Source organism: Pristiophorus japonicus, chromosome 15, assembly GCF_044704955.1.
Source record: "Pristiophorus japonicus isolate sPriJap1 chromosome 15, sPriJap1.hap1, whole genome shotgun sequence".
Taxonomy (NCBI): Eukaryota; Metazoa; Chordata; class Chondrichthyes; family Pristiophoridae; genus Pristiophorus; species Pristiophorus japonicus.
The window spans coordinates 35012131-35034568 of record NC_091991.1 but is presented as its reverse complement, the minus strand read 5'-3'; the positions used below and the strand labels follow the sequence as shown (position 1 = coordinate 35034568).

The 22438-nt window shown below is 43.6% G+C and overlaps 1 protein-coding gene across 4 annotated transcripts in view; it reads left to right on the top strand.

Moving 5' to 3' along the window:
• Positions 1–22438, top strand: part of mdm1 (Mdm1 nuclear protein) — a 73601-nt gene that overhangs the window by 22465 nt on the left and 28698 nt on the right. For 3 of the 4 annotated variants that reach the window (XR_011596743.1, XM_070900300.1, XM_070900298.1), the window contains exons 1-2: positions 13714–13822; positions 19661–19775. Coding sequence is in view for 3 of the 4 variants with exons in the window: in XM_070900300.1 (XP_070756401.1) it covers positions 13805–13822; positions 19661–19775 (133 nt within the window). In the remaining variant the exon portion in view is untranslated. Of the gene's footprint in view, positions 1–13713; positions 13823–19660; positions 19776–22438 lie in introns of those variants that run through there. The other variant, XM_070900299.1, reaches the window with a different exon arrangement.

The window sequence follows — 22438 nt, the reverse complement described above, 5'->3', positions numbered from 1 at the left end:
TGGGACAGCTCCAACACCAGTGGTGGCACAGTTGCTATCCCTGACCAGCGTCAGGGCACGGATCTCAATCTCCGTCAATGGTTCTTACGTTGGGGGTCCTCCCCCTGTATGCTGCTGATCCACTGCTATTGCAGATGTCTTCTTCTGCATAAAGTAAAGTAAATGAAAGTAAAAATCTTCAATCCATTTAACATCGCAGACACACAGACTTACACACATCAAAACACTGCGCTGATCCTCTTGTCATTGCCTGAAAGCACAAATACATCACCGTAACCTTGGGATAAATAACATCCGTGTGACACAGAATCTACATTTACATGGTACATGGCACATGGGGGGTGCATAAATAAAATCACTCTTGCTACCCTCACCAGGTCGTTCCACCTCGTAAGACACTTTTCCCGGTACCTACCATTGTACTTGTGGAGGACACAGCCTCCCCGATCTCGTCCCATATTCTCTTGTACTCCTTTGGGGGGGCTTTCCACGACCACCCTTCGTTAAGTAGGAGTAACTCTCCATAATATTCTCCAGCAGGGCAGGTAGCTCCGTCGTGTCGAAGGCGAGCACCTTCAACCTCCCATCTTTCTTGATGTACCTGTGCTTCAACTTCTTTTACAGCATTTCCATTATATTTATTATATGATTTTTGATTTTTAAGATATGTATTATTATTGTTGATATTGTATAATTATTATTTGTTAATTTTTTTGATTCTGGAATCTCTGATTAAACCAACTGACCCGCGAAAAACTTGCTGCTCATCTCATTCTCTCTCCCTCGACTTCAACCCCTGACCTCAAAATCGTGGGGAAAAGCATTTGTGGAGAAAAATGCAAAAAAAAAAATCACGTAGGCGCAGTGCATCTTGATCGACTATAATACTGTATACCACCCGCTGCATACTGCTCACATACTGCCATAAAAAATTCCACCAAATTTGCGCTCTTCGGTCTGGGTGGTATTCCGGCAGTTTTAAATACCACCGAGAAATGGGCGGACCTTGCGTCCTTATGAATTTCGGGCCCTTAGACACTAAATACCATTCCTTAACCGTTGATTTCATAACTATTACTTAATTTAGCATGTGACATATCAACACATTGACCTATTAATTACATAGTGGGTATAGCTTTACCAAGCCTTTAGGTTCATAGAAATCCATAACTATAAACGTTAGTGATGATTGGATATGACGGGGATCATTATTCATCTCTTTTCCATGAAAAAAGGCTGAGAATAATCTTGATCCTGCTTTGTCCAGGAGTGAACAGGAATAGAATACATTTTTATTTTTGGGGTAAGCAGCAGAAGGACTCCCCATTCTCCAGTGGCTTCGTGGAACATGAAACCAACAACAATCAAGACACTTAAGGATCTGTACTGATGAAAAGAAATGAGGAGGTTCTTCCAGAATGTTTTTAATTAATATATATTTATTATTTTAGTTTCAATTGTTCAAATTGCATTAAGGGCATGTTAATACTATAGTTTCAGTAAGTACATTCGAAATTAAAACACACATCAATCATTTACTAATCTAAAACTTATTGCAATAAACATTTATTGGCCCTGAATTTTCTGGCTGGATTTACCCAAAAATTACACTGAAATTAGCGCTGGTTTCTGCACTGATCTTGCTAATATAAACTTACACTAAATTTTCCTGTGAAGTTCACTTGCTTACTGGAAGGCCAAACCCAGTAAAAAAAAGTGCAAATGCAACCCCAATAATTCCCAATTCTGACGAAAGCTAATCGACCTGAAACGTTAACTCAGTTTCTTTTTGCACAGATAGTGCCTGACCTGCTGAATATTTCCAGTATATTCTGTTTTTATTTCAGCACCAACAATTGTTGCCTACTTGTGTTACAACTGTAGATATAAAGGGGGAGATATTCAGGGCATTTGCGCCTCCAGTTAGCGCTAATGGGGCGCAAATTACTTTTTGCCTGGGTGCGGTACCATTAGTGACTCCCACAAAATTCTGCGGGAGTTTAGTGGCGATGATAACAGGTAGCACTCCCTGCGCCAGCGATGATGACATTATCACCGTGTGCAGCGATCCGTTTTCGCTCCGGAGCGCCCCCCTGTGGCTGGGCCGCACGATGCTGGCGACAGCTTCAGCAGGCATGTACTGGGCTGCAGGCCGCACACAGGGCGAAATTTAATGGGGAGGTGGGGAATTGAAACAAAAATGACCGACTTACCGGTCGCAGCGATCTGTATGTTTAATTGTTGCAGCCTAACACTCCCCTTGTGTGTCAGGCTGATGCCACGGCTCCCTGCTCCATGGTGGTCCAGGTAGGGACCTGTTTCTCCCACGCAGAGCCAGCAGCTTGGCCCTCCCCTTTAATGAAATTGAGGGCCCTGCTGTGCCGCTCACTGACCTCTTCCGTCCCGCTTGCACCCCACAGGGCAAGTGGAGTGTTATATTTTGCGCACCGCCTGCTCTCGAGGGCAGTAACCCAAATATAGGTCACGGGGCGAGACTTCCATGCCTGGCGCAGGAACTCACGCCTTGTGGCTGTTACTGCCCCCAAACGGGGTGCTGCATAATTTCGTCCCCAAAGAATTTTGTACGCTATTTTTTCTAAATTCCCTCATAAAATAGTACGCTAAATTCCCTCATAAAATACTGCATGTGTCTGTATTGCTGTTTACTGGACTTTTATTGTAAAATCAGGAAACTTGCTTGTGTGGAGTGTGAGACAGAGGATTCTAAAGTTTCACAACAACAGTGCTGCATCATTCAGTGGTCTGGCAGGAAGCACCAAAATTTGCATAATGAGGGTAAAGTTATCTCAGTTAAATCTGGGTTTGAACTCCCAGTTGTCCAGTTGATAACCTGACATTTTTCCCACCAGACAAATTGTAGAGGGACTTATTTCTGGTTTAGCCTTTTATTTCTACAGGCAACTGAAAACACAGCAGCGCCATTGCTATGTCCAATTTGCAAACTTTCGCCATGGTATCAATAGGGCAGCACCGAACACTAGTCTCAAAAAGCCATTGTTAACATTGTTAAGGTTTGAATTATTCAGAATTACCTCCTGAGCTCAACATCCCTACCAATTGATGTTTTACTTTTGAGTGATAATGGCCGTGAACTAGAGTACATAACATCTATTTTTTTCTGTTTAATTGATGGAGGATAAATTGGTAATTTTCACATAGGCAACATAGACAGTTTTCATCCAATTAAGTGTATATTTTTGGTCTAAACATCGCAATAGGAATATACACCCTGCAGTGTTTTGAGTTTGATTATTTAGCAGGTCTATAAATAAATTAAATAACTATTAAAGTGCAGAAATCCATTCAACAAAAATGCACCCAGCAGAATTGATTTTAGCGGTATAGAAAGGAATGGAACATTAGAATTGCAATATATTTTAATGTATTCAATTTCATTCCTCATAGTCATAGGCAGTTGGGTTAATTTAATTGTGATTTATTTTATTAAATTATTCGCCCAGATTCTGCTCTCAAAATAATGAGTTTAATGTGCACGTTGTTATTAATGTGTAAATTATCCAGCAACTTGTGGCGAGGAAGAGATACCCTGTGAATTGCTCTCAACCACTCTTAAGTTTCAGGCAATTTTTATATTTGCACATTATTTGCCAATTAAACTCACTATAGAAATTTAGGGCTGGAACTTAACAGCGTGAGCACCTATTTAATGACAAGATGTATATTCCTGAAATGCCACTCAATCTCTCTGGCCCAGAAAGGGAACACTTTAAACTGTGGAGTCTCATGCAGACAGGTAATAAATTGTTATTAGAGGTATTTAAAATTTACCTTTTAAAAATGTGTTTTTTTACTTTTCCTTTGTCTCTTTGTTTTCTCTCTTAATCCAATCTTTCTTGCCCTTCCTACTTCTCTTTCTGTACATGAATTGATTCTAATTCACCTTATTTCCTTCTCGGTTGTTCCTATTTCTTTCGTAATCCTTAAATCTCAATGGTTAAGGAGATAGTCTGTTGGCCCCATCATTCACCAAGGTCCCAGATGTGCTGTTGCCCACACTACTGATATCAGCTCACTCTGGCAGCTTGCAGGGCAAAAAGATTTTCAAGCTGTAGGGTGAGTTTAGAAAGTCTAACTGGCATTGTTGCCAAATTAAGTAATTTAAGGGTTAAGTCATGGCAGGAGAACCCAGACCCGTGTCATGCTCCTCCTATGCTATGTGGGAACTCAGGGACGCTTCCAGTGTCCCTGACGACTACATGTGCAGGAAGTGTATCCAGCTACAGCTCCTGACAGACTGCATTGCGGCACTGGAGCTGCACATGGATTCACTCTGGAGCATCCACGATGCTGAGGATGTCGTGAATAGCACGTTTAATGAGTTGGTCACACAGGCAGATAGGGAATGGGTGACCATCAGGAAGAGCAGTGGATGGAAGGTAGTGCAGGGGTCCCCTGCGGTCACCTCCCTCCAAAACAGATACACCGTTCTGGGTACTGTTGGGGGAGATGACTCATCAGGGGAAGGCAGCAGCAGCCAAGTTCATGGTGCCATGGGTGGCTCTGCGACATAGGAGGGCAGGAAAAAGAGTGGGAGAGCTATAGTCATAGAGGATTCTACTGTAAGGGGAATAGATAGGCTTTTCTGCAGCCGCAATCGAGACTTAAGGATGGTATGTTGCCTCCCTGCTGCAAGGGTCAAGGATGTCTCTGAGCGGCTGCAGCACATTCTGGAGAGGGAGGGTGAACAGCCAGCTGTCGTGGTACATATAGGTACCAATGATATAAGTAAAAAATGGGATGAGGTCCTACAAGCTGAGTTTAGGAAGCTAGAAGTTACATTAAAGAGTAGGACCTCAAAAGGTAGTAATCTCAGGATTGCTACCAGTGCCACATGCTAGTCAGAGTAGGAATGGCAGGATAGCTAAGATGAATACGTGGCTTGAGGAGTGGTGCAGGAGGGAGGGATTCACATTCCTAGGACATTGGAACCGTTTCTGGGGGATGTGGGACAAGTACAAACTGGACGGTCTGCACCTGGGCAGGACCGGAACCAATGTCCTAGGGGGAGTGCTTGCTAGTGTTGTTGGGGAGGAGTTAAACTAATATGGCAGGGGGTTGGGAACCTATGCAGGGAGACAGAGGGAAGTAAAATGGGGGCAGAAGCAAGAGATAGAAAGAAGAAAAGTAAAAGTGGAGGGCAGAGAAACCCAAGGCAAAAATCAAAAAGGGCCACATTACAGCAACATTCTAAAGGGACAAAGTGTGATAAAAAGACAAGCCTCAAGGCTCTGTGCCTCAATGTGAGGAGTACTCATAATAAGGTGGATGAATTAACTGCAGAGGCAGCGATCAATGAATATGATATAATTGGGATTATAGAGACATGGCTCCAGGGTGACCAAGGTTGGGAAATCAACATCCAGGGGTATTCAACATTCAGGAAGGATAGACAGAAAGGAAAAGGAGGTGGGGTAGAGTTGCTGGTTAAAGGGAAAATTAACGCAATAGTAAGGAAGGACATTAGCTTGGATGATGTGGAATCTGTATGGGTAGAGCTGTGGAATACCAAAAGGCAGAAAATGCTAGTGGGAGTTGTGTGCAGACCACCAAATAGTAGTAGTGAGGTTGGGGACAGCATCAGACAAGAAATTAGGGATGCATACAATAAAGGTACAGCAGTTATCATAGGCGACTTTAATCTACATATAGATTGGGCTAACCAAACTGGTAGCAATATGGTGGGGGAGGAGTTCCTGGAGTGTATTAGGGATGCTTTTCTAGACCAATATGTCGAGGACTGGCCATCCTAGACTGGGTGATGTGTAATGAGAAGGGACTAATTAGCAATCTTATTGTGCGAGACCCCTTGGGGAGGAGTGACCATAATATGGTAGAATTCTTTATTAAGATGGAGAGTGACACAATTAATTCAGAGACTCGGGTCCTGAACTTAAGGAAAGGTAACTTCGATGATTTGAGACGTGAATTGGCTAGAATAGACTGGCGAATGATACTTGAAGGGTTGACAGTGGATAGGCAATGACAAACATTTAAAGATCACATGGATGAATTTCAACAATTGTACATCCCTGTCTTGAATAAAAATAAAATGGGGAAGGTGGCTCAACCTTGGCTAACAAGGGAAATTAAGGATAGTGTTAAATCCAAGGAAGAGGCATATAAATTGGCCAGAAAAAGTAGCAGACCTGAGGACTGGAAGAAATTTAGAATTCAGCAGAGGAGGACAAAAGGTTTAATTAGGAGGACGAAAATAGAGTATGAGAGGAAGTTTGCTGGGAACATAAAAACTGACTGCAAAAGCTTCTATAGATATGTGAAGAGAAAAAGATTAGTGAAGACAAACGTAGGTCCCTTGCAGTCAGAATCAGGTGAATTTATAATGGGGAATAAAGATATGGCAGACCAATTGAACAAATACTTTGGTTCTGTCTTCACAAAGGAAGACCCATATAACCTTCCGGAAATACTAAGGGACCGAGGGTCTAGCGAGAAGGAGGAACTGAAGGAAATCCTTATTAGTCAGGAAATTGTGTTAGGGAAATTGATGGGATTGAAGGCCGATAAATCCCCAGGGCCTGATAGTCTGCATCCCAGAATACATAAGGAAGTGGCCCTAGAAATAGTGGATGCATTGGTGATCATTTTCCAACAGTCTATCGACTCTGGATCAGTTCCTATGGACTAGAGGGTAACTAATGTAACACCACTTTTTTAAAAAAAGGAGGGAGAGAGAAAATGGGGAATTATAGACGGTTAGCCTGACATTAGTGGGGAAAATGTTGAAATCAATTATTAAAGATGAAATAGCAGCGCATTTGGAAAGCAGGATCGGTCCAAGTCAGCAAGGGTTTATGAAAGGGAAATCATGCTTGACAAATAATCTAGAATTTTTTGAGGATGTAATTGGTAGAGTGGACAAGGGAGAACCTGTGGATGTGGTGTATTTGGACTTTCAAAAGGCTTTTGACAAGGTCCCACACAAGAGATTGGTGTGCAAAATTAAAGCACATGGTATTGAGTGTAATGTATTGACATGGATAGAGAACTAGTTGGCAGACAGGAAGCAGAGAGTAGGGATAAACGGGTCCTTCTCAGAATGGCAGGCAATAACTAGTGGGATGCCGCAGGGCTCAGTGCTGGGACTATTTACAATATACATTAATGATTTAGACGAAGGAATTGCGTGTAATATCTCCAAGTTTGCAGATGACACTAAGCTGGGTGGCGGTGTGAACTGTGAGGAGGATGCTAAGAGGCTGCAGGGTCACTTGGACAGGTTAGGTGAGTGGACAAATGCATGGCAGATGCAGCATAATGTTGATAAATGTGAGATTATCCACTTTGGTGGCAAACACATGAAGGCAGAATATTATCTGAATGGCGGCAGATCAGGAAAAGGGGAGATGCAACGAGACCTGGGTGTCATGGTACATCAGTCATTGAAAGTTGGCATGCAGGTACAGCAGGTGGTGAAAAAGGAAAATGGTATGTTGGCCTTCATAGCTAGGGGATTTGAGTATAGGCTTAGGGAGGTGTTAATGCAGTTGTACAGGGCTTTAGTGAGGCCTCACCTGGAATAGTGTGTTCAGTTTTGGTCTCCTAATCTGAGGAAGGACATTCTTGCTATTGAGGGAGCGCAGCAAAGGTTCACCAGACTGATTCCCGGGATGGCAGGACTGACTCCCGGGATGGCAGGACTGACATATGAGGAGAGACTGGATCAACTGGGCCTGTATTCACTGGAGTTTAGAAGAAGGAGAGGGGATCTTATAGAAACACATAAAATTCTGACGGGACTCGACAGGTTAGATGGAGGAAGAATATTCCCGATGTTGGGGAAGTCCAGAACCAGGGGTCACAGTCTAAGGATAAGGGATAAGCCACTTAGGACCGAGATGAGGAGAAACTTCTTCACTCAGAGAGTTGTTAACTTGTGGAATTCTCTACCACAGAGAGTTGTTGATGCCAGTTCATTAGATATATTCAAGAGGGAGTTAGATATGGCCCTGACGGCTAAAGGGATCAAGGGGTATCGAGAGAAAGCAGGAAAGAAGTACTGAGGTGAATGATCAGCCATGATCTTATTGAATGATGGTGCAGGTTCGAAGGGCCGAATGGCCTACTCCTGCAGCTATGTTTCTATGTTTCTATGTAACTGAGCACGCTGCGAGATGCTCACTCCAGCAAATTGTAGGCCATGTCCTGAAAAGGACTTATCCTTTTCACTTGAAATAATTAACCATCACTGAACGTTCATGTATAATAAATTATATTATTTAATATGCATCTGAAATAAGCAAACTGGACAAGCTAGTCAGGAATGAGTTCTGCAGCAGGTTTCCTCTTGATAATTTTGTCTCAAAATCACAAAGTTTAAATTGCTAGTCTTTCTTACTTAAAAAGATCAAGGAGCTTGTTTGATTCAATTAGCAGCAGCATTCATTTTGTTTTGAAAGATGTATTTTGCGCTAGTGGATAGAATTTGCCCGAGTCACCATTATATATGCTCAGACCTTTGAATTATTTGACATTGTATTCAATGCATCTGATTTTCCATTGTCAAAGGATGGTTTGTTTTTCCATTAGAGGTTCTCTACATCAAAGTAACTTATGCAAAATGATGGTAGCTGTTTCATCCTTGTAAACGGTGTCCCTTGTAAACTCATACCTCATCTTGGATGACCGAGACCCAACTGACTGAGGTTTTCTTGAGTCTTGAACATTATGTAACTGGCTCAGCTGTTCACAATGCAACAAGCTCTACCAACCTATGAGCATTCTCACAGGTGCATACTTTATAGTTGTTCTGCCTGCTACAGTTGAATAGCCCCATGACCAGACTGTCAAGCCACGTGAAGAATGGTTACTTGGATGTACGATGTACATCATCATCATCATAGGCAGTCCCTCGAACCGAGGATGACTTGCTTCCACGTTAAAAAGTTCACAGGTGTTCCAATGATGGACCTAAAATTCCAGGTTTGAACAAATCTTGAAGGGTGGAAGATGCCTGGGCGTGGATTTTTTTTAATGTGTGGTGACCATTGCACACCAGCCGCCACACAGGCTTGACAGAGCTAGGTCTTGGTCCAGTGGCAAGGATTAACCAAGAAGACTGGAAACCTGCTGTGCTGCACGGACCTAGTGCAGTAAATCAGCCAAGGTTCTGACTCCTGACTTTGTTGAGCAACGATAGGATCAAGCATTGCCAAGATGTCACTCCAATTGAAAAGCCTGCTTATATTAACTGGACTCGCATAGTGAAGTTCTGGCCCTAATTTATCGGCATCCGAGCACTCAAAGAGAAGGTTTGCTGGAAAACCTAAAAACTTTTTTACAAATTGCAATGTGACTAATTTGCACATCAGGGACAACAAATAAAAATAACCATTGGGTTGATGTACCAGTGGGCATTTGGTGCCTGTTATACTATACCCCAACAAAGGTTTTCTTCATTAACATCGATCTTTTGGCCCACTGTAAAGATAAAAAAAGAAACTGGAGGGAGGCATACATAACACTGGGCCCAAGTCAGGTAAGTACTTCAGAAATGGGTGGTTCTGATTGCAGCGATAACAGGCCTTAAAAAAAACTTTTTAGTTGAAATTAGAACTGGCAGGGAATTTTCTGCGATTTCTGGGAGTCCAAAGTGAGCGGGCGCTTTGCAGCAACGCCGGCAGTAATGGTCGGCCGAAATTACCACGAGCGATAATCGCGAGGTCAAACGGGCGTACAGGGCGCTATTTCACGAAACGGGTGATAACTGGACATTACATCGGCGATCGGAGGGGAAATTCTAGCCCTGAATCACAGTTCAAAGTCACTTTTGAGGTACATTATTCCAGAGAGTGTTGACATTGATACACTCAAATATTGCTGGATAAATAACAATGGGGCGGATTTTTGCAGCAGAGTAACGGTGAGGCTAATGGTGCTCACCGCCATTTACGTGGAAATCGGACAGTTAAAGGCAGAAACCAGGAAGTTGCTGATAAAAAAAAGGTACTCTGCTCCAAAAGCTGCTTGTTTTTTACTCATAACATTTTTTTAAATAATTTTAATTACTGTATTTACAAAATTAGCAAAACATCAATACTACAAATATAGCTTAAAAAAAATTAACATTTTTACCGCACTGTTGATTTCTGGCTCTACTTCTACAATATCCCTGAACTGACACATCCCATTGACTGACGGGGAATGTCTCGGGATAGCTGACAATAGCTGAATCTGTGCCAACAAGATCACGCATGAAGTCGATGAATTGATGCAAATCATAGCAGATGTGGCACAGGACCAGAAACCGCCGAGAACAGAGGACCATCCCTTCCCAAAGTGCGGACACAAGGAAGCTGTGTTTTTCCAATCGCACAGCTGAGGACGCAATGAGACTGTGCACAGCGCCACACTGTGGCCATCGCTGGACTGAGTAAGGATGCACGCTGTTATTCCCGGGTGGATTTGCTGTGCCGTGGTCTGACTTTGCCACCCAGAGACATTTCCCGTCAGTCAGTGGGATGTGTCAGTTCAGGGATATTGTAGAAGTAGAGCCAGAAACCAAAAGCTGCTTGATAATGGTATCTCGCCGAGAGACTCACCATTCAAATACATTGAACCCGCCTTGAAGTTGCTGTACTTAATTCCTAGATGCATACTAAACTCGCCAGAAAAAGTTAGGGCTTGTCCATTCCAGTCTAAGTACCCTTTTAATGATGTAATAAGTCTTAATTATTGCCAAACAACCTCTATGGCACTGAAAATTAACTTTTACAAGTATGGAGACCCATTCCTTCAGATTTTAAAACATTTTTACTTTTTCTTTGTCTTTCTTCTCTCACTTAATTCAGTTGTTATTTCCCACTCTTTTTTATGCGTTCTGTACATAATTTGACAAACTGACACTTTCCGATTCAAACTCTGTGTTGCTTGTTAACAATTCTTCAATCTGATTGGTTAAGGAGATACACCGATCCCCTGTAGAGGGCACTGCATGTTATTGGCTCCATAATTTACAGCAAGTTAAAAAAAAGTATTGCATTACCCCAGCCCTGCACGAGGTAGAAAAGGACATCCGTCAGCTCAAGAACAACAAGGCATCGGGAGCGGAAGGAATCCCTGTTGAGGCACTAAAGTATGGCGGAGAGGCATGCCAGGAGATCTCAAAGATGCAGTAATCATGACCAGCTTTAAAAAAGGGGACAAGTCTGACTGGCAACTACAGAGGAATCTCCCTGTTGTCAGCCACTGAGAAAGTCATTGCTAGAATTCTTCTCAACCATCTTCTCCCTGTGGCTGAGGAGCTCCTCCCGGAGTCACATAGAAACATAGAAAATAGGTGCAGGAGCAGGCCATTCAGCCCTTCTAGCCTGCACCGCCATTCAATGAGTTCATGGCTGAACATGAAACTTCAGTACCCCCTTCCTGCTTTCTCGCCATAACCCTTGATCCCCCGAGTAGTAAGGACTTCATCTAACTCCCTTTTGAATATATTTAGTGAATTGGCCTCAACTACTTTCTGTGGTAGAGAATTCCACAGGTTCACCACTCTCTGGGTGAAGAGGTTTCTCCTCATCTCGGTCCTAAATGGCTTACCCCTTATCATCAGACTGTGACCCCTGGTTCTGGACTTCCCCAACATTGGGAACATTCTTCCTGCATCTAACCTGTCTAAACCCGTCAGAATTTTAAACGTTTCTATGAGGTCCCCTCTCATTCTTCTGAACTCCAGTGAATACAAGCCCAGTTGATCCAGTCTTTCTTGATAGGTCAGTCCCGCCATCCCGGGAATCAGTCTGGTGAATCTTCGCTGCACTCCCTCAATAGCAAGAATGTCCTTCCTCAAGTTAGGAGACCAAAACTGTACACAATACTCCAGGTGTGGCCTCACCAAGGCCCTGTACAACTGTAGCAACACCTCCCTGCCCCTGTATTCAAATCCCCTCGCTGCAGATTCCATCCAGTGCAGGGTACAACGGACATGATCTTTACGGCGCGACAACTGCAAGAGAAATGCAGGGAACAGCACCAACCCTTGTACATGGCCTTCTTTGATCTTACAAAGGCACTAATATATCATTATAGGCAGTCACTCGAACTTGCTTCCAGTCGAAAAGTGAGTTCTTGGGTGACTGACAGTCCAATATGGGAATTACAGTCTCTTGTCACAGACAGTTATTGAAGGAAAGGGTGGGTGGGGAGAGTGGCTTGCTGCAAGCTCCTTCTGCTGCCTGCGCTTGTTTTCTGCATGCTCTCGGCAATGAAACTCGTAGTGCACAGTGCCCTCCCGGATCCTGTTCCTCCATTTAGGGTGGTCTTTGGCCAGGGACTCCCAGGTGTCGGTGGGGATGTTGTATTTTATCAAGGAGGCTTTGGGAGTGTCCTTGAAACGTTTCCTCTGCTCACCTGGGGCTCACTTGCCGTGTAGGAGTTCCGAGTAGAGTGCTTGCTTTGGAAGTCTTGTGTCAGGCATGCAAACAATGTGGCCAGCCCAATGGAGCTGGTCAGTGCTTTGATGCTGGGGATGTTGGCCTGATCGAGAATACCAATGTTAGTGCGTCTGTCCTCTCAGGGGATTTGCAGGATCTTGTGGTGACATCGTTGGGTGGTATTTCTCCAGTGATTTGAGGTGTCTACTGTATATGGTCCACATCTCTGAGCCATACAGGAGGGCGGGTATCACTACCATAAGTTTGGTGCCAGATTTGAGGGCCTGATTTTCGAACACTCTTCCTTAGGCGGCCGAAGGCTGCGTTGGTGAACTGGAGGCGATGTTGAGCCTCGTCATCGATGTCTGCCCTTGCTGATAATAGGCTGCGCCGTGGATCTTGATGACTTGGGGAGGGGGGGCAATGCTGTGTGGTGGGGTCTGGTTGGTGGTGGACCTTTGTCTTACGGATGTTTAGTGTAAGGCCTATGCTTTAGTACGCCTCGGTGAAGATGTTGACGATGACTTGGAGTTCAGCCTCTGAATGTGCGCAGATGCAGGCGTCGTCCGCATATCGTAGCTCGACGACAGAGGGTAGGACAATCTTGGATCTGGCCTGGAGGCAACGAAGGTTGAACAGGTTCCCACTGGTACTATAGTTTAGTTCCACTCCAGCGGGGAGCTTGTTGAGTGTGAGTTGGAGCATTACAGCGAGGAAGATCGAGAAGAGGGTTGGTGCGATGACGCAGCCCTGCGTGACCCTGGTCTGGATATGGATTGGCTCTGTGGGGATCCGTTGGTCGGGATCACGACTTGCATGTCGTCGTGGAGCAGACGGAGGATGGCGACAAACTTTTGGGGGCATTCGAAACGGAGGAGGACGCTCCATAGTTCCTCGTGGTTAACAATGTCAAAGGCATTTGTAAGGTCAAAGAAGGCCATGTGCAAGGGTTGGTGCTGTTCCCTGCATTTCTCTTGCAGTTGTCACGCCGTAAAGATCATGCCCGTTGTACTCCGTGGTGGATGGAATCTGCAGTGTGTCTCCGGGAGGAGCTCTTTTCACCTTTCATGACCACTGGACGTTTCAAAGCATTTCACAGGCAATGATGTACTTTTAGAGTGTCGTCCCTGTTGTAGGAGTCCCAGTGTAAACCCTCTCCTCCCCGAGAAAGTCTGCGGTCCCTTTAAGAGCCAGGCTCTTGGACAGCTGGTGGTTGATTGGTTGAAAGTGAGCCCCGCTCTCATTGCGCCTGCGCGTGTCGAAGGACGCTGCATTTGCCAAGGAAACGGTGAGAGAAGCAAACACAGAAAGTAGTGAGATCGGTGGGTCAGAGCCATCAAACCACAGACACATCCCGGGCAGCGGCAGCAGGTAAAATGCCCGTGCAATTCAAGGTGAGATCTCTGCTCTTTGATTTTAAACAGTCGGGTTTTAATAAGACGCCCAGACAATCTGGCGGAGGGTGGTCCCGCGGCCGTGCCAGCCTCCAGGCCCGGCGCTGGCTGGCTTTTCATTGACAGGTGATTTATTGCAGGTACAAGGAATAATCCCGACGGAGCGCAGCTTCCAAATCCTCTTGTATTTCATTATTGTGTTACTGCACTGCCGCAGTGTTTATTCGTGTACCAACACACGTTGTTGTTTTGCAAAAATGCATGAAACGAGCAACACAACTTGGTTCTTTTTGAGCATTAACGCAGCAACTCTGCCAGAGGTTTGCAGACCCAATTCCGATTGTTTAAACAGGCGGTAGAAACCCCCAGATATTTTGGAAGGGATTTCAGACATCAGACAGTGACTGTGGGGAAAAAAAAGGAAAATCCAGTTTTCAGTCCCTTGTTCTAAAGAAAAACACATCCTATAATCCTGCAGAAACCATGCCTCTGCAGATCAGTATGATTATAGCTTTCCAGGATTATGTAAGGAGCCCCAGCAGGGAGTCACGTTACTGTTGCAACACAGTACCTAAATATACACACACCATCTGGCTGTACTTCCGGTCTAATTACCGTTTTAAATGAATAGTTTGGATTTGACTTTGTCTCAAAGGCGATTGTTAAAACAGATTACACATTTCACTTCTAAATTATAGCTTAACTTTCCATTGCACCGTATGAAGTGGTTGATCCAGTTCTACTGGACTGAATGTGGAGAGAGCACCAGATTTAAATAATATTTATTACTGACGACTTTGAAGACAAATATAGCCCAATAAACGTTATATTCCTATCCTAAACTGAGATCAAGATTATGAATGGATCAGGATGTTTTGCACTGCAGATTAAAATGGAAATTGGCATTTTAAAAACAAATTCATCAGAGCGCGATTTACAACTTGGCTTAGTGGTAGCAATGTCGACGCTCGAGTCAGAAGGCTGTGGGTTCGAACCCCACTCCAGGATTTGAACACACAGACTCTGAATTCACCTTTGAAATTGACTGCAAGTTCGGGATTGCGCACGCACTGAATCGCGAATTTACGATCTGTCCAGTTCTGACTAAAAAAAATGATCAAGAAAGGGAAGATAGACTATGAAAGTAAACTAGCACGAACTATAAAAACAAATAGCAGGACTTTCTACAGGTATATAAAAAGGAAAAAAGTGGCTAAAGTAAATATTGGTCCCTCAGAGGACGAGACTGGGGAATTAGTAATGGGGAACATGGAGATGGCAGAAACAACAAATATTTTCTATCAGTCTTTACGGTAGAGGACAGATAAAATATCCCAACAGTGGATGGTCAAGGGACTATAGTGGGGGAGGAAAACACAATCACAATCACTAAGGAGGTGGTACTCAGTAAGATAATGGGACTAAAGGCAGATAAATCCCCTGGACCCGATGGTTTGCATCCTAGGGTCTTAAGAGAAGTAGCGGCAAAAATAGTGGATGCATTGGTTGTAATTTATCAAAATTCCCTGGATTCTGGGGAGGTCCCAGCAGATTGGAAAACTGCAAATGTAACGCCCCTATTTAAAAAAGGAGGCAGACAAAAAGCAGGAAACTATAGACCAGTTAATCTAACATCTGTGTTTGGGAAAATGTTGGAATCCATTATTAAAGAAGCAGTGGCAGGATATTTGGAAAAGCATAATTCAGTCAGGCAGAGTCAGCATGGATTTATGAAGGGGAAGTCATGTTTGACAAATTTGCTGGAATTCTTTGAGGATGTAACAAACAGGCTGGATAAAGAGGAACCAGTGGATGTGGTGTATTTGGACTCCCAGAAGGCATTTGACAAGGTGCCACATAAAAGGTAACTGCACAAGATAAACGTTCACAGGGTTGGGGGTAATATATTAGCATGGATACAGGATTGGCTAACTAACAGAAAACAGAGAGTTGGGATAAATGGTTCATTCTCGGGTTGGCGTAGTGGGATGCCGTAAGGATCAGTGCTGGGTCCCCAACTATTTACAATCTATATTAACGACTTGGATGAAGGGACCGAGTGTAATGTAGCCAAGTTTGCTGATGATACAAAGATAGGAGGAAAAGCAATGTGTGAGGAGGACACAAAAAACCTGCAGAAGGACATAGACAGGCTAAGTGAGTGGGCAAAAATTTGGCCGATGGAATATAATGTTGGAAAGTGTGAGGTCATGCACTTTGGCAGAAAAAAAATCGAAGACCAAGTTATTATTTTAATGGAGAAAAATTGCAAAGTGCTGCAGTACAGTGGGACCTGGGGGTCCTGGTGCATGAAACACAAAAGGTTAGTATGCAGGTACAGCACGTGATCAGGAAGGCCAATGGAATCTTGGCCTTTATTGAAAAAGGGATGGAGTATAAAAGCAGAGAAGTCTTGCTACAATTATACAGGGTATTGGTGAGGCCACACCTGGAGTACTGTGTACAGTTTTGGTTTCCATATTTAAGAAAGGATATACTTGCTTTGGAAGCAATTTAGAGGTTAACTAGGTTGATTCTGGAGATGAGGGGGTTGACTTAATGAGGAAAGGTTGAGTAGGTTGGAATTCAGAAGAATGAGAGGTGATCTTATCCAAACGTATAAGATTATGAAGGGGCTTGACAAGGTGGATGCAGGGAGGATGTTTCCATTGATAGGGGAGACTGGAACTAGGGGGCGTAATCTTAGAATAAGGGGCCACCCATTTAAAACTGAGATGAGGAGGAATTTCTTCTCTCAGAGGGTTGTAAATCTGTAGAATTCACTGCCTCAGATAGCTGTGGAAGCTGGGACATTGAATAAATTTAAGACAGAAATAGACAGTTTCTTAAACGATAAGGGAATAAGGGGTTATGGGGAGCGGGCAGGGAACTGGACCCGAGTCCATGATCGGATCAGCCATGATCGTATTAAATGGCGGAGCAAGCTCGAGGGGCTGGATGGCCTACTTCTGCTCCTATTTCTTATGTTCTTATGTTCTGACTACTCATAGGCATGCTGCACATTTCACCTCCTCATTCAAATCAATGAGCTAGCAAAAGTTGGGGTAATTTCCCATCTACTGCGCATTAATGACCCTGAAAATGTTTGTCTGGTGCAAACAGGCACAGGAGCCTGTTGTGCAGCGTGAGGGGTGGGGGAAATGAGAAAATTGTATTAATGTTGAGCTAGGTTTATGCTACAGCCCATAACAATAAGCACTGTTTAGTGTCTGAGTGGAGACAAACTTAGAAAGAAACTTTCATTTGTTTGAGTTTGAAAACGGGGCTTTTTGTGTCACCATCTTTGCCCAAAATAATTCTGTAGTTTTGGTTTAATTATTTTCCAACTTCTATTTAGATAGGATTTAATTCACTTTCATGATTTCCTCATGTTATCAGACATTTAAACCCTCGATTTTAGAATATTTAAATTAATCAAAAGTTAGTGAGTTCAGCAGAGAAAATATGAATTCGATAGGACTGTAAGACTGTAATTATAGGTTTATGTTAATTCAGCTGCATGCTTTGTATAAAAAACATCCTGATCGAGTTTTATGGTTTGAAGGATACCTTCAGGTGAAAAGTACCTCAAGACTTTTCAGTGTTTGATCGAATTCTATTAATGCTGAAATTTTGGTTTGTGTATTAAATACTATTGGAATGATTATCATTTATTAATAAAATAGCATTTTTGGCTGCTAAATTATTTAAAATGAGTTGTGGGCAAATCGTCAGTCTCCTGTTTCCTGATTGGTTAATAGTCAGGAAGTGAAAGGATCAGCGCCTCACTTGATGCCAGGCTTGCATACACACAACGGTGCGACCCTGGGCTCCGTGAGGCACTACGCTGCACATAACTCTGCAGCGTTTGAAAGCAACTTCTCGAAGGGGGTTCGCAAACGGCGTACTCCTTAGCTACACCGCCAGCCGCAAATTCAGAGTTATAATCTAGTACTCCCGTGCAGTACTGAGGGAGTGCTGCATTGTCGGTGATGCTGTCTTTTGGAAGAGATGTTAAACTGATTCATCAGAATAGACAGACAATGTAAGATTTCCCACAGCACAATTCAAAGAGCAGGGGAGTTCAGGGTTTCCAACCATTCCAGATTATCCACGAGTCTCCCAGAATTGAGGATTGATCTCCTGGGCACTGCTGCGAACAACCCGGGAGAAAATAGGGAAAATAGAGTTGATGCACAGCATTAGTGTACCAATGAGAGATGACAAAACTTTGATGGACAGACGTAGAGGACAACCCTTGACAACGCTGATTTAGTACGCATGAGTGGGCCAGTGAGCTGCATCAACATGGCAGTTATCAAGCAAAATTGGAATTTAAACATAACCAAGCAGCCCATCATTCATCGGCTGGGATCAGTGATAGCAACACTCGAGGACAGTGGGGCGTCAGAGTGTATCTATTGTGGTGGGGTATTGGAGAGAGACTCGCCCGTGGGTGGTGGGGCATCAGAAAGAGCATCGCTCGAGGGCGGGGGGGAGGGGAGAGACGGGGATGGAGAGAGCATCGCTCAGGACAGTGGGGAGATCAGAGAGAGTATCACTCGGAGCGGTTGGGCATCAGAGGGGTGGTAGGGAACTAATTATGGTCACTTGGAAAATTTTCCAATTTTCCCTAATCCCAGTACACTCCCATCAGTGAGTAAAAACAATCTTTATAGACTAACCGGGAGCAAAGGTACTCTACTGCAGGGTACCCAACTTTTATAAAGTAAATGCAATAATGTTTGAAAACTGTGTCAAGTGTCAAGTGATCAACCCTTCAGGAATATCTCCAACCAGAGTTGGCAACCATCGTTCTTCCGTGTCCTGATCAACAAATATCTCTTAATCAATACCACCAAAAAGAGACAAACTGATCCTTCATCTTACTGCTATTTGTGGGACAGTGCTGTGTGCAAATTGGCCATCACGTTTGCCTACATAACAATAGTGACTACACACTTCAAAAGTAATTCTTTCGATGTGGTGCTTTGGGACACCCTGAGGAGGTTTTGGGACACCCTGAGGAGATGCTAGGTGCTAATTCATTAGGCTAGAATTTCAAAAAAATCCGCCACTGCCGGATTGCCGCCCAAAATACCGCTAAGATTTTAAAATTACCAGCGGTGAAAAATTCCACAAAAAAAGAAAAAATTCCGCCCGGCGAAAAAAAATGCACCTTACACCCGATCCTCAGCGGAAAATGGAATCTTGGGCCAATTGGACGGTTCTTAAACAAAATGGGCAGTAATTATTAAAATTTAGACAGAGGCTGCAAGTTGGGCCTAGGAGGGGGAAAACACAAAAAATATTTTTTCCAAAAAACATTTAACCTTAATCACTGTAAAAGAATGTTAAAATAATAATTAAAAACCTACTTACCTACCGTTCAGCTCCCGCTGCTTCTTGTGCGCATTTTCTTTCTACTTACCTACGGGTCACCGCTGAGTCAAAAATCGGGCGATAGCGGTCTATTGACGGTGCACGCCGGCGGTCTGCTCCCCAGCGGTATTTGGAAACCGCCGGCGGAAATCTTTATGGAAATTTTCGCCAACCCGGTTTTCGCCCAAAACGACCGAGAAACCGGACGGAAATGCAGTGCAAATTCTAGCCCATTCTCTCTCACATCTTGTACAAATATTTGGTAGTCATTGTTCAAGAAGACTTAACACTTATCACATTCTAAAAACAGATTTTAAAGTGGTAAGTAGTTTTCGTTATTATGTAAGCAACTTCACTTGAGAAAAAGATTTCGGTTTTCACGTAATTGAAACAGAATTCCAACTTTAGCTGAATTTTGAAGTTTGTTAAATTATATTTTGTCTACTTACTTCGTAGGGTTTAAGTGAATACAAAAGAAATTTCAAATGGAACGACTCCAAGAGATCCCGCTCTTGCAGTCCCTTTTCTAAGCAGCAAGTACCATGGGCAGGTCTACCTTCAGAGCAGCTGGGTAAGCCTTTAATATCCAAGAGATGTTTTCCAATAACTATTTTAACCCATAGCTGCTTTTGTAGTAGTAACCTAAATATGTTCAAAATTGTCCATCCAATGTATAAGTTAATAAAAATAGTAATATAGTAAAAACAGAAAATGCTGGAAATACTCAGCAGATCAGGCACAATCTGTGGAGAGAGAAACAGAGTTAATGTTTCGCCAGAAAGATGTAATATAGTAATTCAGTCTGATTTCTTCTCCCTCTTTACCCCTCCCTCCCTATTTTCAAAATTTATATCAATAAATTAGACATTGGCATAAAGAGAATTATATTGAAGTTTGCGGATGCCAAATTATGGGGCATGGCAAACTATGAGGAAGAATGCAGGAGAACACAGACAGGTTGTCAGAGTGGACAGATATACGACAGATGTAGATCATTGCAGAGAAATGTGAATGCATACATTTTGGGGGGAAAGATCAGTGAAAGAAAGTTTACTCTAAACTGTAAGATTCTTAAGCGATTGGATGAAGAGAGAGAGCAAGGGATGTGTAATGTATGCACTTGTGAGTATGCTCACAGCTTTGTAGAGCTGTTGCAAACTGCCCCCCATCCGGACGGAATTCCTCATCGGCGCCAAGCCCCAAAACCTCCCTTGGGAGCCGGCACCTCACAACGTGAGTCGTCTGCGGGAAATCCCGACCGTGCCTCTCAGTTCTGCATGAAGGGGTTTCCTGTACGGGCTGCTTTTGCACACCTTCCATTTTGTCATCTTGTCTGTTTTCCGAACACGCCATGGCGCACCATCTTACCGTCTGGAGGAGATGGGAGTCCCAATGGAGAGCTCTCTATGTGGGAGTCCTCCCTTTGTCTATTGGGGACTTGGCCTGGAGGATGTTTCATGGAGCAATCCCGTGCAATAAGTTTTTAAGTCGGTTCACGGAATTCCGGACCGCCTGCATTTTCTGCGGTCTGGAGGAGTCAGTGTTCCATGTTTATGTACAATGTGTCTGGTTGCAGCCCCCTTTCCATTATTTGAAGGGGCTGCTCAATGATTTCTGGCTGCACTTCAGTCCCATGTTCCTGATCTTTGGGCACCCAGTGTGGAGGGGAGCGGGCAGGTTGGAGGGCCTCCTCATGGGAATGCTCCTGGGCTTGGCCAAGGTGATCATTAACAGGTCCAAGCAGTGGGCAGTCGAGGAGGTCATTCAGCCCGACTACCTGCCTCTCTTCCGCGGCTACGTTCGCACCAGGGTGTCCCTGGAGATGGAGCAGCAGTGTCTACTGGTACGCTCGCAGCCTTCTGCGAGAGGTGGGCACCGGAAGGACTGGAGTGCATCATCATCCCAGCAACCAAATTTTTAATTTGATCTATTAAAAGTCCCTTTAATGTTTAGTTGGTGATTTGTGGTTCTACTGTCCCTTTTATAAGGGGGCACTCATGTTGTGAGCTGAGTGAATGAACTGGTAATGTGTAGTTTGATTGTTAAACCTTTGTTAATAAACCAACTAGTTCTTAATAGCAATGTGTTGCTATGAATTCTTAAGCAAGAACCCATGAAGCAAATACATTACAGGGTGCAGGTGCATTGATCTTTAAAAAGGCGGGAATACAGAAAGACCAAATAAAAGGGCAAATGGGATTTCTGGTTTATAGATAGGAGTATTCAATACAAAGTAAGAGACATTGGTTAGTCAAAATTGGAATATTGCATACAATTATAGGCATCCTACTATAGGAAGGATATTAAGCTATGGAAAGGGTACATTGAAGAATTAGAAGAGGATAGTTATGAAGAAAGGCTTGAAACATTGTTTCCTCCCCACTGGAACAGAGAAGGTTACAAGGGATCGATTAAAAGTTTTTAATATTATGAAAGGTTTTGAAAAGGTAAAAAAAGGAAACAACAACTTCTTGTAATCATATCTTTAATATAGATAAATATCCCAAGGAGCTTCACAGACCAGTAATCAAAAATAAATGGGGGCAGAGCCAAAGGAGGACACATTAGCAAGGGTGACCAAAAGCTTGGTGAGAGATGGGTTTTAAGAAGGGTCTTCGAGAAGATGCAAAGGGGTTGAGGGAGGGAATTCCAGAGCTTGGGGCCTAATCAGCCTAAGACACATCAGTGTAGGGTGAAGGAATGGGAGGATGTATGGGCCTCCAGAGCCAAATGAACAGAGGGGGTGGAGAGAAACAGTGCTGGAGAAGGTTACAGAGATAGAGAGAGGATGAAGCTGTAAAGTAATTTGAAATATTGAGGGACCAGAAGCAAATGTAGGTTAGAGAGGACATGGGTGATGGGAAATCAGAATTTGGTGTGGGAGAGGATTCATGCAGCAGAGTTTTGGGAGTAGCTGAAGTTTTTGAAGGGCGGAGGATGGGTGACTGGTCAGGAGAGCATTGGCATAGTTGAGTCAGGTTGTGATAAAGGCACAAATGAGGGTTTCAGTGGCAGATGTGCTGAAATAAGCAATGTTCAAGAAGTGGAAGTAAGTAGTCTTTGTGGTGAGAGGATATGAGATCAGATGCTCAGCTTAGGATCAGTCTGGTTCAGCCTGGAGAGTGGGATGGATTTACAGGAAGGACATAAGACTTATGACTTTGGTCTTCCGATGTTTAGCTGGAGAAAATTACGGTTCATCCAAGTCTGGATATTAGGATGGAGATTGAAATC